Source organism: Cydia fagiglandana, chromosome 27 (assembly GCF_963556715.1).
Source record: "Cydia fagiglandana chromosome 27, ilCydFagi1.1, whole genome shotgun sequence".
Classification (NCBI taxonomy): Eukaryota; Metazoa; Arthropoda; class Insecta; order Lepidoptera; family Tortricidae; genus Cydia; species Cydia fagiglandana.
The window spans coordinates 2,516,521-2,534,130 of record NC_085958.1 but is presented as its reverse complement, the minus strand read 5'-3'; the positions used below and the strand labels follow the sequence as shown (position 1 = coordinate 2,534,130).

General features: G+C 38.5%; 1 protein-coding gene across 1 annotated transcript in view; it reads right to left on the bottom strand.

Moving 5' to 3' along the window:
* The window catches only part of LOC134677974 (P protein-like), a 34,999-nt gene that overhangs the window by 3,884 nt on the left and 13,505 nt on the right, over window positions 1-17,610 (bottom strand). The window contains exons 8-13 of the mRNA XM_063536404.1: window positions 6,995-7,198; window positions 6,173-6,288; window positions 5,169-5,307; window positions 3,825-3,960; window positions 2,972-3,174; window positions 1,145-1,238 (exon numbers count right to left, since the gene is read on the bottom strand). Coding sequence (XP_063392474.1) covers window positions 1,145-1,238; window positions 2,972-3,174; window positions 3,825-3,960; window positions 5,169-5,307; window positions 6,173-6,288; window positions 6,995-7,198 — 892 coding nt within the window. The remainder of the gene's footprint in view (window positions 1-1,144; window positions 1,239-2,971; window positions 3,175-3,824; window positions 3,961-5,168; window positions 5,308-6,172; window positions 6,289-6,994; window positions 7,199-17,610) is intronic.

Below are 17,610 nucleotides of genomic sequence, written 5' to 3'. Positions count from 1 at the left end.
CTTGAATTAGACCCCGCATGTTGAAATCACACTTGAATGACATTTTGTCTCACTCAGCCAAATCATTTTACTCAATATAAATAGGTGGGTAAATAGGTATCCATAGGACATTTTTACACAGATTGACTAAGTCCCACAGTAAGCTCAACTATGGCTTGTGTTGTGGGTACTAGACGACGATATATGTAAGGGGTTGTGCACAAATCACGCGAGGTTTTTTCGGCTACTTTTTGAGTCCCCCTCCCCCTTGGTGATATTTGGTGAGGTTTTTGGCTGTCCCTCCTCCCCCACACAACCTCACGTGTATTTTTTTGATATTTTTCCATTCGTCCTAATATAATATTAGTACTTATTGTACCGGATAGCATGTGCTTTCTCTGCCAAAAATGTGGGAGGTCGTGCCTCTCACGCATCGGCCTCCACAGTCGCCAAACCTTGTCTATACAGCAATGTATAAATCGTCTGTAATAGACGGAAAGGCCTGTGATGATGTGATGATGAGTATTGTATATAGAAAATCTTGTTTATTAGGGTTCCGTACCCAAAGGGTAAAACGGGACCCTATTACTAAGACTTCGCTGTCCGTCCGTCCGTCTGTCACCAGGCTGTATCTCACGAACCGTGATAGCTAGACAGTTGAAATTTTCACAGATGATGTATTTCTGTTGCCGCTATAACAACAAATACTAAAAACAGAATAAAATAAAGATTTAAATGGGGCTCCCATACAACAAACGTGATTTTTGACCAAAGTTAAGCAACGTCGGGAGGAGTCAGTACTTGGATGGGTGACCGTTTTCTTTTTGCTTTTTTTTTTTTATGGTACGGAACCCTTCGTGCGCGAGTCCGACTCGCACTTGCCCGGTTTTTTTTCTATTTTCGTTAAATTAGACTCGCTATTTTGAAGTGCAACGTGAAGATTTATGTTTAACCCGCGTCAGTCCCGCGATTTTCCGAATGTCATCCACCCAACGAGCCAACGGACGCCAGACGCTTCTTTCATCAGAAAGCGGCCACCATTCCGTCAACATTTTGGTCCACCTGCCATCACTCTGCCTGGTAACATGTGCCCAACTCCATTTAAGCTTGGTAGCTTGGCAATAGGCAAGTTACGTAGTTATAAGAAATAAGTAGTTCATCTTACTTAGTTCAGGAATCGAATGGAGGAAGAAAACAGCTACAGCGAAGAATATGGCGACTGAAGCCTGCACCAGGAGGGCCTTGTCACGGATCTTGTACTGAAACATGACAAAACAGAGTTGAAATGTTGAAATGTACAGTTTTGAACGCAGTGGCGGATTTGCCCTAAGGCCAACTAGGCCCGGGCCTAGGGCAGCGAGTAGGGAATGCAATCTCGCACCAAGATTGGCCATTCGAGATCTCGCACGAAAAATCTGAATCGAGATAGGGTGTTTCGAGATCTCGACCATCACACTTTCGAGATCGAGATTATTCTCGACGAGATCGAGATTTGACAAAGTAATTAAAAATTTGTTATTTTGAGCAAAAATCTCTAAAAATTCCGTAAATACTACTTATTTAGAGTACCTACGTCATGTTTTATTTTGAAGATCTTCAAATTAATCAACATTGAACAAAAAACTACTTTTATTAAAAAAAACTAATAATATTTATGGAGCTCTAGTTTGCATGTAATTGTGAAAAAGTGGTATTAATTATTTTTAATTTTACACAATTGTATTAAGCAGAGGCAGTAACATGCTCAGTTGATATTTTTGACAAGCACTCGGCAACTTGCAAAAAAATGCAGGGTAAGCGAGCAAAAGTCATAAATATTTGTGACTGGGTACGTTAAGTTCGTCCAATTTTTCCGCACAGAGCGCGCCACAGTGCTTTTATCGTCAGCTAAAGCCGGCCGCATACAATAGCACTGATGCCTGATCAACATGAACCTAAGGTCAAAAAGATTACTCAAAACAAAGTAGGTAATTCACACGGATCAATCATTCAATCTCGTTCGAGATCTCGACAATATTAATCAAGCTCGACCGAGATTGCTAGAATCCAGATTTCCTGTCAACGAGATTGAATCTCGAAAATTCGTGCGAGATCTCGCGAGATCTTGAAATTGCGAGATCGAGATTGCATTCCCTAGCGGCAAGATATTAGGGGCGGCAATTGTGACAAAACATTCGCTGATGACAACAAGAAATAAGTCAAAATGTAGTCAATATGATGGGTGCTGAGAAAGGGGCGGCTACTACATGGGCCTGGGGCCTAGGGCGGCAAAGACTGCAAATCCGACACTGTTTAAACGGTTTATAAATGTATTTATTTTCATTATTTAACAGTGTAAGATTTTTAAGCGCTGGTGGCCTAGCGGTAAGAGCGTGCGACTTTCAATCCCGGAGGATTTAAACGCCGACTCGTACCAATGAGTTTTTCGGAACTTATTACGTACGAAATATCATTTGATATTTACCAGTCGCTCTTCGGTAAAGGAAAACATCGTGAGGAATCCGGACTAATCCCAATAAGGCCTAGTTTCCCCTCTGGGTTGGATGGTCAGATGGCAGTCGCTTCCGTAAAAACTAGTGCCTACGCCATTTCTCGGGATTAGTTATCAAGCTGACCCCAGGCTCCCATGAGCCGTGGCAAAATGCCGGGATAACGCGAGGGAAATGATGAACAGTGTAAGAATTTTAGGGTTCCGTACCCTAAGGGTAAAAACGAGACTCCGCTGTCCGTCCGTCTATCTGTCACTAGGCTGTAACTCATGAAACGTGATAGCTAGGCAGTTGAAAATTTGACAGATGACGTATTTCTATTACGGCTATAACAACAAATACTAAAAACAAAATAAAATAAATATATTAAGTGGGGCTCCCATACAACAAACGTGATTTGCCGTTTTTTCCGTAATGGTACGGAACCCTTCGTTCGCTAGTCCGACTCGCACTTCGCCGGCTATTTTCCTTATTTTGTACAATAAATAAATAAAAAAGCAAACCTTCTGCTTCAAGTCCCGCAACGTACTCTGGAACTCATCCCTCGGACACGCACGTTTGCTCGTCTCTTTCATCATGCGGCTGAGCTGCGCGCGCAGCTTCTCGATCTTTCTGTCCAGGCGCGCGCGCACCACGTGCGCGTTGCCGCTCAGCTGCGGGAGGGAGTCGGCGGCACGACGCCATATTGAAATTTGGTGGCGGAGATCTGAAAATAGTAGATTGCTGAGATGGAAAGCACTCATTTCTGACGAGGTAGTTTGGTGGTCGAACGCAGTGAGGCTAGAGTCGGACCAAAAAAGTCTGCAGCGGATTTGATAGCCCACGCAGTGCTAGTGTCATTTATACGTCATAATTTCATAGAAGTGTGACGGTTAAAAGAACACTTTCACTGCGTGGGCTATCAAATCCGCTGCAGACTATTCTTGGTCTGACTCTAGTACTGGGAAATAAAATTCCCACCTTTTACCACTGGTAAAAAAGTTGCCAAACCAAGTTGGTGGTAACTACCTACTGTGAATTATTTTTCCCAGTAGTTACCACTGGTAGGTGGAAATTTTATTTCCCAGTAATAGTCTCACTGCGTTCGAAGAGTATTAGGCTCAATGGAAAAAAAAACCCAGTAGTTACCACTGGTAACAACTTGGTGGTAACTAGTGGGTAGGTAATAACCCAATCGGGCCCGTAAAGTTGTATGAATAAGACTCACTTGCACCACTCCACTAACCCGGGTTAACCGATTAATCCTGGAGTTACCATGGTTACCAGTACAATTTGACACTGGGTTAACGGTTTACCAGTATAACTCCGGGTTAGTGGGATGGTGCAAGTGGGCCTAAGGGGGTTAGTTATAGTTACCCTGTATATCCCTGGGAACGTTGAGCCTTAGCTTGTTGGTGTCTCGGAACATGTACCGGACCTGCAGCGAGGTCTGAACTGCCACGAGGAGGATGCCCAGAGCCATGTGGGCCGTGAAATTTGTGAAGTTTATGCCCTGGAGTAAAGGTATAAATAATAATATTAATAATAAATTCAGCGATTATCGGTTCTGCGCCATATGTGACCAGCCCATTGCCACTTCAACGTACTAACTTTCAAAGCTATGTCGGTGAAATTGGTTCTCTGGCGGATCACTTCGGAGTAAACCTATTCTGGAGTGGAGACCGCGTCTGGGCAAACGTAGCGTAGCGCCCTCTGGCCAGATGGCGGGATGACTTGCACAGGAGGGCCGGCAGCAACTGGGTGCATAAAGCGGCAGACTGGGCCACGTGGCGTACCTTGGGAGAGGCCTATGTCTAGCAGTGGACTGAAACGGGCTGATGATGACGATGAATACTTTCTGCCTATAAACGTCCCACTGCTGGGCACAGACCTCCTTTCACGCGCGAGAGGGCTTGGGCTATACTTAGTCCCCACGCTAGCCCAATGCGGATTGGGCACTTCACGTACACCTTTGAATTTCTTCGCAGATGTACCTTGTACGCAGGTTTCTTCACCGAAAACCAAGTAATAAATATGTCAAATGATATTTCGTACATAAGTTCCGAAAAAACTCATTGGTACGGTACGAGCCAGGATTAGAACCCGCGGCCTCCGAATAAAGGTATAGGATAGGTATTCAAAATTGCTTAGGGTTCACTATTCTACTCGTAGACTTAGATATGTCGACCGGGATATGAACCGTGATTAATTGATAAGCTACAAATAACATTAGAAAACTAAGGGATTCAGATAAAAGGTCATTGGCGTGGGGGTAGGGTTACCAGACACAAATTTAGAATTTCCTGTCAAAATTCCTGATTTCCGAATATTTTTCCTGACATTCATTTTTTTGACGACGACGGAACCGATAGCCGCGTTTTATTAATTAAAGTTTTATTAAATTTATTATTTGTATTAATGTAAGTAAATAAAAAGGTACTTACTTTGTAAAAAAGTCTATCAATTCAAAAAATTCCTGACATTTTCGTGTTCCGTCCCCTGACAAAAGACCAAAATTCCTGACATGTCAGGAAAATTCCTGTCATCTGGTAACCCTACGTGGGGGAGCCCCTTTACCTCTAGCCGCACATACGTCAAACCTTGCCAAGCAAAATGAAATTTTATTTTGTCAACACAAAGTTCAAATTAGAATGGAACAGGAGACCTTTTTATAGGTCTCTGGGCGGCTAGAAGTTAAGTAAATAGTAGTTATAAACTTACAGCGTCTATGACGTGCTTATTGGACGCCACTATGACGCATGGTGGGTCTCCGACGGGGGTCGCTGTGCCGCCTATGTTGCTGTATATGGCCATCAGCATAAGAATCGGTACGGGGTCCAGGTCCATCACTTCACATAATCTAGAAAAAGGTTTTATTTTGTCACTATCGTACTAAATTCGTTTTTATACAGTTTGTGTCTGACCATGGGGCTTTAAATCCAGGGCTTGATTTTACTCGCTAAACTGAGCTACTTTTACTATGGGACCAACCCTAAAATCGGGGATTTTTTTTTGGCTTTTCCATAGAAAATGTCGACATCTGATCAGCCAAAATGTATGAAGAAGTGAAAAAAAAATTCGGAATTTCGGGGTTGGTGCCATAATAAAAGTAGCTCAGTTTAGCGAGTAGAATCGAGACAAGGCCGCCTAGCCAAGGTTACAATCGCTATCGCTTCGACAACGAAAAGCATTATGTATCTCTATCACTCTTCCCCATGAGTGTGACAGTGACAGTTGCGTTTCGATCGCTACGGAGCGTTAGCGATTGGTATCTTGGCTACGCGGTCTGGATTTAAAGCCCCATGGTCAGACACACCCTGTATAGGGTCGAAAGTCGAATTGATTTCGTTTGATATTTTTACAGTTAGTATTTTCCTTGTGTTGGTGTGGTGAAAAATTAGGTTTTTCACTCGGTGGCAAAATTTGTTTAACGTTTGTGCTAATATTGATACCCGAGCAAGCAATGGACTCCAAAATTAAATTTTAAGCGTTGCAAGGGTTTCAAGGCAACTGCAACTTTGTAAGTCAAATACAACCGTCTTGATAAGCGAAGCGTCACACGAGAGGGGGAAGATCGAGCTTAAACACGAACCAATAGGAAAAGTGTCTTGACAAGCTCACGTCGGGCCTAAGGCCTTATTATTAAGGCCTTATAGGGCCCGACGTGAGCTTGTCAAGACACTTTTATTAAGCGTAAGAGAGACATTCTAGATCTATGGTCTTACCTGATAGTGACAGGAGACATGAGGAGAACTGTAGTAACGTTGTCGAGGAACGTGGACACCACAGCGGTGATACCGCAAAGCAGGTATATCAGCGGCCAGAGGTTACCTTTTGTCACCTGAAACCAATATAAACAATGAATCTTTGCTGCCTAGCAGACACTTTTTTTTAGGATATATTGTGTCACACTGGCAAAGGCCTCTCCTTAGAGCCTGCCGCGAACGACGTTCGACATTGTTGTCACACTTGTACTCGTAAATTTGTACGTAAGTATGACAGGGAGGCAACACGTCGAACGTGGTCCTCTGTCTTCCGCCACTCTTCACGGCTTTGTGCATGCTCCCGCCAATGACCACAAACTGACTCCAGCGGCGGTAGCACTGTCGCATTTTTTATCACTTGTCACCTTGTCACTTGTCACGTTCTAACAAGTATATATTAATAATGAATTGCCTGATAATTGATGTAAGCTTAAGTCCCAAAATATATGATTTCTATTTCACTTTATCCAGGCGCTGTTACTGATTCCACGCAGACGAAGTCGCGGGCAAAAGCAAGTGTACTTATACTTACTTCGAAAGTAAAGACCGCAAGGAAGTCAAACACGCCGGTCTCAGCCATGATGGCGACCAGCAGCATCATACTAAACAACAGGAGTAGCGTCTCAATATCCAGCCAGGAGACTATCTCTGGGACGGTCGGACGCTCGCCCACCATAGTTAAGGCAGCGAGGGACATGGTCGATACTAGTACTGCTACTCTAGCTGCTGTTGCTGTTACTGATTCCACGCAAAGTCGCGGGCAAAAGCTAGTGTAATACTTACTTCGAAAGTAAAGACAGCAAGGAAGTCAAAAACGCCAGTCTCAGCCATGATGGCGACTAGCAGCATCATACTAAACAGCAGGAGTAGCGTCTCAATATCCAGCCAGGAGACTATCTCTGGGACTGTCGGACGCTCGCCCACCATGGCCAAGGCAGCGAGGGACATAGTCGATACTAGTACCGCTGCCATCGTGCGGTTTATAATCTGAAAGAGACAGAGATTACCAAAAAAATTAATCAAGCAGTTGGAGTAAGGTCTAGGGGAGCACCGTAATCTCACGCTCTTCTCTCTCTTCTTTCCCGCCATTTGGTCCCATCCGATGCACACTTCCGGCACTCTTTACAAAAAAATGGTATGTAAATATTTCTTAATAATTATAAGAAGCCTCGATAACGTGTAACACATTGTTATGGCCATTTGGCAGGTATCCGACCTTTCTACAATAGCCCAGTCTCATTGTCCACCCAAACTATAATCTATAGATCGGTAAGTATACATAAGAGTCAGCAACCCTTAAGCCCCCTCCAGACTATGCGCGTGAATCGCGGGCGAAGCCGCGAACGCGAGTGTGGAGTCTAGTTCGCTGATATGCGAAATCGACTCCAGACTCGCGTTCGCGGCTTCGCGCCGCGATTCGCGCACGAGTGTGGAGCGGGCTATACATTCAAAATGCGACCGTCTAAAAGCGCATCGTTACCGGATGTCGTCACTGAAAATGCGCTATTGCCTATCATGGATACGAGATGGCGCTATGTCACATCCAAATCATAGAACTCCTAACGACATCTATAGTAGTGGACCCTATAATGGACGTGGAACCAGTAATGGGACAAAAAAACATAATTCCTCTAAAATAAGTATCTAAAAGTAGTTTATAAACACTGCCTGTATATTATCATAAATAAGAGTCCTAGAGCTGTTTCAGTTTGAAGTTCTATTAAATTTGGTTGTTTTTTAAGAAATTGGCGTCAACCTAAAAGTTGTCGTGTCACTGAAAAAAATACCACTACGAATTCTTAACAACTTCGCTAAGAGAGGTGAGTTAATTTATTAAATTTTAATTAATTAATACTTGATGAAAACTAGAATGTGTTTTGTTAATTGCATTTACCATGAGATAAGGTATACAACACACTATGTTGTGACTCCACAGATGTAAAAAAATAGTGGTATTTGGCCCAATCCCATTATAGGAGCTGTAAAACTGCGTACCTCCTATGATGGGACAAATGACAGAATGATGCTTGCTATGCCATAATTTCATGTTTAAACAATACATAAATAAAATGTAGTTGAGAAATATGTCAATCAGGAGGTATTCTCGGACTTCGGATAAATTAATATCGTTTTTCCAAACTTTTATTTAACTTGCCCTGTTAGTTAGTGTGGGTCCAATCTTGGTAGCTGAATTTGAGCCACTTTTCGATTTCCGATTCAGTTGAAATTTTGTGTAAGTACGTAATTAAGTATGCAAATCGGATGATAATGCAATATTATGATAACATGGACCTGATCTGATGATGGAGACAGGAGGTGGCCATGGGAACTTTATCGCATTAAACCCTAACTAATTGTGTTAGGGTATATTAGAATTGTCTCGATGGATCTATTACTATAATAATTGGCTGTGGATAGAAAAATACATTCAGCGATAAAAGCTTATACCAAAAATTGTTTTATTTTGCCGATTTATATTTTTACTAATTCACTATTAAGTAAATATAAAACATTAAATTAGCTTACAAATAATAATACAAACTATCTCTAAACTAAATAAACTTAAAATAAAAAGCCTATAAATAAAAAACGTCCCCCAAGTCACTGCCGATGGGCAGTGTGCCCAGAAGGCTGGCCGCATTGCCACGTTGTATGGCAATACTTATGCGTTGAGCAAAATACTGGCCAGCCCTCTGGTCTCCTGCGGCATCTATAAGGCGCTCCGCTAAGGCCCTGTACATACGGTGCGCGCTTGGCCCCCACGGCCCCAGCGTTTCGACCCCAAACGCCTCAAAAATATAACTACTGCCAAGGGTGGCATATTTGCGGCGTTTTGCCGTAATTTATTCCCCATTTCAATATTTTATACTGATAGAGCAATGTCCATTATAGGGGGCCCATTACTGGATCCACGTCCATTACCGGGGTGTAACGGTCAAGAATGACTCTCCCTATAATACACTACACTCTAACCCTTCTAACCCATATATCTAAAACAACCCTCAAAGCAAACCTACTTTACCTAAGAACATAATTTGTCTCTGTCTTGCATTTAAAACTTTTGGCCATAAAAGTGATATGATCGTCTAGGAAATGGAAGGATCCCGTAGCTGTACGTAATAACCCCTGGTTCTTTTACAAAGAGGAGAGTTACAAATCTATAAACCCAGAAACTAACCTAGCTAAATGAAGAGCACAGTAATAATTTGATATTAACCCATAGGAATCAAACAGTAGCATAATAAGAAAGGTTACTAATAAAAGTAGGTAAATGAGAAATGCAATGTACTAAAGAACATATTTTAATAAAGATAAGATAACAAACACAATGATAATTTATTTTAGAATTAAAGTATTGTAAATATTGTAATACTGCTTGCAATTGATAATGAGCTTTCTGTATACTAGTAGATAGCGATGAGAAGTTCTATCTCACTGAAGTAACCGCAGACCATCTAAATATAGTGGAATGAATAATGGAATATATATATATGAATAATAGAATATATAAATAAATAAAAATATTTTTTTGGTAAAAATTCCCCTACTCCTATTGGACTCCGGATAACATTGAGGAGCATTTTTCCTGGGATAAGCCCTTTAAGTCACTTCTTAAGGGAAACTTAATATTTATAACCTAACAACATCTGAATGCTATTCTAGATGCCACCTCAATGCTTGATGGGGTTTGGAGTCATCCTAAACCAATCCCTGTGGGAGATCCCGTCGATTGGGCTTCCTTCCCCTACCTCCCTATTCCTAGGAGTTTAAGACTCAGCGAAAGGCTAGATACGTTTCACAAACCCTAAGTGGTATCTGAGGAAAAGAAACGTCAAGTATTCCATCAGCCACTCTACCTACTTCTTTTCACACAAAGCTAAGAATACTGAATCCCTAAACCCATCCCAAAATCTGTAAGCTATAATTAATGGCAGGTCCATAGATAATTTAACCTTTAAATATAATATAATAAATGTGATAGGCCTTGGCCTAATTTATAATCATGACCTTAGTCAGGAATACAATTCATTAGGTTCAAGTTGCGTGAATCGACTGCGTTCCAAGTATACAGTACGACTCCTAACTTTACGTTGCGATCAGTTAGTGCAAAATTAACCATAAAAATGATCACCTGAACAATTTGTCAATAACCAATAAATATATAGTATAGATCGTATCTACTTCAAGCCATCAATAGGAATCAAATACTTCAAAATGTTAATAATTCTTTAGGAATGTCGATAATAATATTTCTTTTCATGTAAATACATTCAATAGGTAGTATATCAATCTCTATTAAATCGAGAACAGATAAATAATATAAGTTGTAATTATTTCCACCTTTGAGCCATAATTACCAATATCGCACTACTAATTCAATAAAATCATTTTAACTTCATAAAAATAATGGCTTGTAAACATATCCTCCCCCACATTAAGTATTTCTTTTTCTTCCACCAAAACATCAATTTTCAATATAATTAGGTTCAGTAAGTATCAAACTAATTTAGTTCAACATCTATTCATAATATGTAGGTAGGTACTTGCGTCGCATTGCGGCATGAAACATGAACGTTCCCTTTTTCTATGTAGGGATCTTTATACTTCATTTACTCTCACATCGTAATCTTCATATAAAAATATATCACTGATAGGTATTTTAACAAGTAAACACTATTCTCATAAATACGCAAGCGTTGGTACAGAATACCATCCCTTTCAATAAAGATCGAACCAATTTATTTCCATTACTAAATTACGGTAAAACTCGATGGCACGACACATTCACTAAAGATCCTTCCAAATTACTTTCTGTTATTGAAATACACTAGGAAAATATCGTGTTTGTACTTTATAATTAATAAAACTCTGACGCACGTATTATTTGATAAATAAAGCTAAATAAAATATCTATCGCCACGTACACACTCGCGCGATCATCTCACAATGCCGCCATCTTGTCTCCTTGCCACGAACGGAAGCGCGCGCGGATTTGTTAGTGAGAAATCTTCGTAAATTAAAACAAACTATAGCGACACTGACTTCAGAGAACATTAAAGGTAGGTATTATGTTTTTACTGTGTTATTGTGTTTTAGGCGAGAAACTAGAATTATTATTTGTTAGTTATGCACGCATACGTAATTCAAACAACTAGCTAACACAAAATCGGCATTGAGAAAAAGCTTCAAGTAATCACGCACTCAAATGATAAAGGCACTGTACTTAGCTTGTGTTTAGATGTCCTAGATTTTCTATTATCTGACGCTGTCTATTTCAAGCTCCTTTTAATAACTTCTTCTAGTAAATCACTCCGTCCACTGACAAACTTCGAACGTACTCTTACGAAAGTCAGACAACGAATGCCCCGAGGCTCCCGCGCAACTGCTTTTTGTCAACCTATGTGGCTCGCGCCTGCGCAGAACAAACTCACGCCGCGTTCCTCATTGCTACAAACCGACTAGCAAACTATGGTGCAACTTTTGTATCAAAATATGTTGACTTCTATTGATTTTTAACTATCTCTTGATTATATTATATTTTGTTCTAAGTATTTTTCCTTTATCGTCATGTATGTCTATAGATATCAATAATATTCCCCACGGTTGTTAGCTTTTAGAGCTGTCGTAATTTACTCACCCTAATTTAGTGACAGTACTTTAACTCCCTAACACGCTTTTACTACCTTATATGGCCATGCGTCCTGCGCTCGCACTTTTATTACCTTATATGGCCACAAATCATGCGCTAAGCTTCCTGGCTTATGATTGGTCTGCGGTTAATATGGTGCAATTTGACTGCGCGACCGAGTATCGACATGTTTTGTATTATGTTTTATTTAATTTTTAAAATAGTATTAATTTGATGAATAGTGAGTGATTTCTGTAATAAATCAATACATCATGAATTCATGCAACACATAATTGATTATATAAATAAAACCATATTAATATTATATGTATATATAGATTTGTACGGAACGGTAATACCGTACCGTCACAATTGCCCCCCCATTTGAGCATAGAGTAAAGGTTTAGTAAACCTGGCTCGGAGCTCAAATGTTCATATTCAAAACCAGGTATTGTTATTTTAACCCTTTGATGTAAATGTGGTGTGTAAAATGACCATTACTAGAAAGGAAACAAATCATCCAGCATGAATTATAAACCCACAGAATTATGACCCATGAGTCCAATTGTTTTCAGACAGAATTTCCACCCTCATTGAGACACTTGGTTGTGAGGCAAATGAGCCCTAAATAGCAAAGTCCTCGCGCTTCATCCGGAATCTGTAGCCACATTGCCCGGCAGGCGATTCCACCGCTCACATTGCCCGAACGTCCAGAACCAACGAAAACCTCCTCATATCGAATGGAAAGACCTTTGCGGTAACCTCCAACACTTTTTCCCAGTGGTCATAATCCCAGTCCACAACCCATACAGAACAACCGGTTCCTTCCTTTCTTGGCGAATGTAGTACTCTATTTCCAAGCAAGAATGCTAGCAGTATTTTGAACTCTTATTTTACGTTATAGCTCAGTTGCTTTCTACTCGATTCTTTTTTTTTATACTCGTGTAGAACCCAACCTTGCTCTCTACTCTATCTGAAGTTCACGTCTGGACAATCGGTCGTAAAAATAGTCAAACATGTGTATTCAGATATTTAACCAAATCCACGCCCTGCACTAACCGTGAAGCGGACGGACCACAATTAAAAGCATAGAAGATACCCTTAAAAGTATCCGACGGGTTCGCCGGCGTGTGGCACTACATACGGACAGCAAGGTACTCCTGGACAGCCTCAGCTACGCTTACCACATCAATAATAACTTTTGTTTTATTATGTTTAAGTTATTATTATATCTAAAAGACTCCAATTTACAAAATCTAAGTATGGTGTAAATTAACTTAACAAATATAAACGAACAGTTTATATCGGCTAAAACGCCATTTTAATCTACATTGTAATTTTTCAACTATACAATATGTTATGCAATAAATATTAATTACTAATTAGCAATAACCAAGACTCTCAATCAGATGCACACTGTACTCTCAATAGGTAGGTCCGCCTCGAGCATACCTACAGCAAACGCATGGTTCTTTTTTATTTTTCCACACGTAAGTGCGCAACCCGGATCCCGGATCCCTCCAGACAGGTTTAAGCAAACTATATCAAAACACTACTTCTGCAATCCCACGCGTTCATAGAGGTGTAACCGTAGATTAGTGATAGCTTCTTGTTGAGTGTTGTGTTATCAAAAAGAATTTACCTTTAAAAGGTATGACTTTAACCTAACTCCTATATTCTCTTGATAACACACTATTGTTCCCCATTGCCCCATTTGCAAATAACAATAACTGTTGTCAATATTCTAAGATAAGCAACTTTTAAGAAACTCACTCATACACAAACATACTTCCACTCATTCATTCATCCCCTTTTATCTACACATAACATTCATCAACTGAGTCATAAACATACCATATCCTCACTCGCTTTTCCATACAGTTTCATACAAAATTGCAGATCACATTTGAACATTGACAGTAAATAACAAATTGTCCCATTTTAAGTTATATTTTTACCAAATACGCTTTGCCATATCATTGAACACATTGACATGATGTTATGCTACGCTACAATAATTTGTAATTTACGCTTGATGCTTACGTTTACGCTTACACTTATTGCAAAACAAATTGAATGTAACATGCTAATATAATTACGCTGAATATTCATATAGCCAGAGCAACGCAAGAATTGATCCCCGACAGCCATGAATCAACCCTTACACATACGAAACCAAGACTTGCCGTTTAACAGAAAGCCTCAGCCCCACACACGCATGAGCAATCCACAACCACCAACAACCAACCCCACGCTACTCCAACTATAGTAGATTACGTCTTATATGCTTTAAAATGAACGCTAAATAAATTACGCCAAATATGTTTTTAAATTTACGCTAAATAAATTACGCCAAATATTTTTAAAATTTACGCCAAATTGCCTTAACTAAAACTACTCCAATGAAAATCATTACGCATTATGCCACTTAAATTTAATATTCTAACTACGATAAGAATCTGATGTTCTACTTACAGTCAACCGGCCACTAATTCCCTTAACCTTGATTATACTACCGCTCTACCTTTCTCTATCTCTCTATTCAATTCCTCTTGTAATAAGTTGAACTTGCTTACACCTCTTTAATAGTTTCTTCCCGTACATATCTTATTGTAGAGGTCGCTCTTCTGTTTCAGCAAAACCTGTTCATTATAAATTAGACTTGGATGAATCATATTATGATGTTTTTTTTTTATAATCCTTATTTGTAAATCTACCAAGCAATATTGATAAGTATACTCTACTCATATAAATATCTATGAATCGTAGATGTTTGGATGTTAAACCTATTGTTTTTATACATACCCCCCTATTTTTTTCAAGTATTATGACATTGACATCAGTAATAACTCTTGAAAACTGTTGATTCGTAAAGTAAAACTTCTTGGAACTTCTTATTGTAATTCAAACCTCATCTGTTAATTAAGTTAAAAGAATATATGATAACAACATACATACGTACACCTACACTACAACTGAACTTTGAGAAAAGCTAATTTATTACAAATATCTATAAACACTTGCATACATGCCCCCCTGCGAATTAGACTTAACTACAGCTGTCGAATATTTGGTTTAAATATGAACTACGATTTTCAAATCATTCGCTGAACTGAGAAGGTTAATAGACTGAAATACTTTACTTTCTCTATCCTTTAGTTATGCTTAATGTTATTCCAAGATTTTTGATGAAATTCTGTAATTCCTAAAGCCAGTGCATTTTATTTCATACATACAAACATACCTAACTTTAAGTATCAGAAACTAATTTTAATTAAAATGAACATAATTTAAATTTACGTTAAATGTTATATTATGGCCCAAGACAGTTTAAATTCGATTAAAGTTTAAATATCAGATAAGCATTTATGTAGAACGCAACTATTATTTTTGTTTGAATATTAACATCAACGTATTTTGTTAAGATTCTACTGATTCACTACTATATGTATTTACTACTACTACTCCTTGCTGACAGTAAAATTGAGTTGAAATTTGACAAAACTATATTTTCCTATTTTAACAAATTACTATTATATGATCAAACAAAAGCGATACAATATTAAAGTATGAATAAGCTAATAAAGTTACTTATAGGTTTACTGAACAGAAACTATACTCTAGAAAATTGAAGATAAAAACTCCTAGATATGGAATCCCATGTTTTATATAAAACTTTTGTTTTTGTCTAAGAAATGTACCGAAAAAGATTTTACTTTAAGTTGAAATTTGAAACATGTCGATTATGCAGCAATATAAACCACGAAAAGAATCTAATTTACTTAAACTATAGCAATATCAAACCTGTAGAAAAACAAATTAACACACAAAGTTACAAAACAAATTGAAATTACTTTTAATATGCACATTTCCTTTCTTTATGATATTAAAAAAAATACTATACAACTCTTTCTTCATCTAGTCTTACCAATGCAATTATCTCTTATACCTTTCGAAACAATTGTAATGCTAGTTTCAGTTCTTGACATTACTCACAGTTTGCCTTGAATCATGCCTGATAGGCTTATATCTTTCCTACGCTTTAAAAGAAGAAACAAATTAAAGAAAAACATAATTAAATATAACAAAAGTAAATAACATAGAACAATAAGAGTAAAAACAACACAAATAAATCCCGTTTATATATTGCAACTTCATTCGTCAAATTCGCCGCTCTTTCACGTGCCCCCCCTTTCAGTAAAGTTTTGACCCACATTTATACACACAACAAGTAATTACGATAAACTGAAAATTAAAGATTATAATTTAACATAATAAACATGTAACTCTCAACTCCTTGCATCCATAACACGGCAACAAATTGTGGCACTCGCATGCCACTAGCAAGACAGACTCAATTAACGAATTACTCACATAAATACACAGTGAAGCTGGTTTTATCCTGGTGAAGCTAAATTTATCCTGGTCACGGCACCAAATTGTAACGGTCAAGAATGACTCTCCCTATAATACACTACACTCTAACCCTTCTAACCCATATATCTAAAACAACCCTCAAAGCAAACCTACTTTACCTAAGAACATAATTTGTCTCTGTCTTGCATTTAAAACTTTTGGCCATAAAAGTGATATGATCGTCTAGGAAATGGAAGGATCCCGTAGCTGTACGTAATAACCCCTGGTTCTTTTACAAAGAGGAGAGTTACAAATCTATAAACCCAGAAACTAACCTAGCTAAATGAAGAGCACAGTAATAATTTGATATTAACCCATAGGAATCAAACAGTAGCATAATAAGAAAGGTTACTAATAAAAGTAGGTAAATGAGAAATGCAATGTACTAAAGAACATATTTTAATAAAGATAAGATAACAAACACAATGATAATTTATTTTAGAATTAAAGTATTGTAAATATTGTAATACTGCTTGCAATTGATAATGAGCTTTCTGTATACTAGTAGATAGCGATGAGAAGTTCTATCTCACTGAAGTAACCGCAGACCATCTAAATATAGTGGAATGAATAATGGAATATATATATATGAATAATAGAATATATAAATAAATAAAAATATTTTTTTGGTAAAAATTCCCCTACTCCTATTGGACTCCGGATAACATTGAGGAGCATTTTTCCTGGGATAAGCCCTTTAAGTCACTTCTTAAGGGAAACTTAATATTTATAACCTAACAACATCTGAATGCTATTCTAGATGCCACCTCAATGCTTGATGGGGTTTGGAGTCATCCTAAACCAATCCCTGTGGGAGATCCCGTCGATTGGGCTTCCTTCCCCTACCTCCCTATTCCTAGGAGTTTAAGACTCAGCGAAAGGCTAGATACGTTTCACAAACCCTAAGTGGTATCTGAGGAAAAGAAACGTCAAGTATTCCATCAGCCACTCTACCTACTTCTTTTCACACAAAGCTAAGAATACTGAATCCCTAAACCCATCCCAAAATCTGTAAGCTATAATTAATGGCAGGTCCATAGATAATTTAACCTTTAAATATAATATAATAAATGTGATAGGCCTTGGACTAATTTATAATCATGACCTTAGTCAGGAATACAATTCATTAGGTTCAAGTTGCGTGAATCGACTGCGTTCCAAGTATACAGTACGACTCCTAACTTTACGTTGCGATCAGTTAGTGCAAAATTAACCATAAAAATGATCACCTGAACAATTTGTCAATAACCAATAAATATATAGTATAGATCGTATCTACTTCAAGCCATCAATAGGAATCAAATACTTCAAAATGTTAATAATTCTTTAGGAATGTCGATAATAATATTTCTTT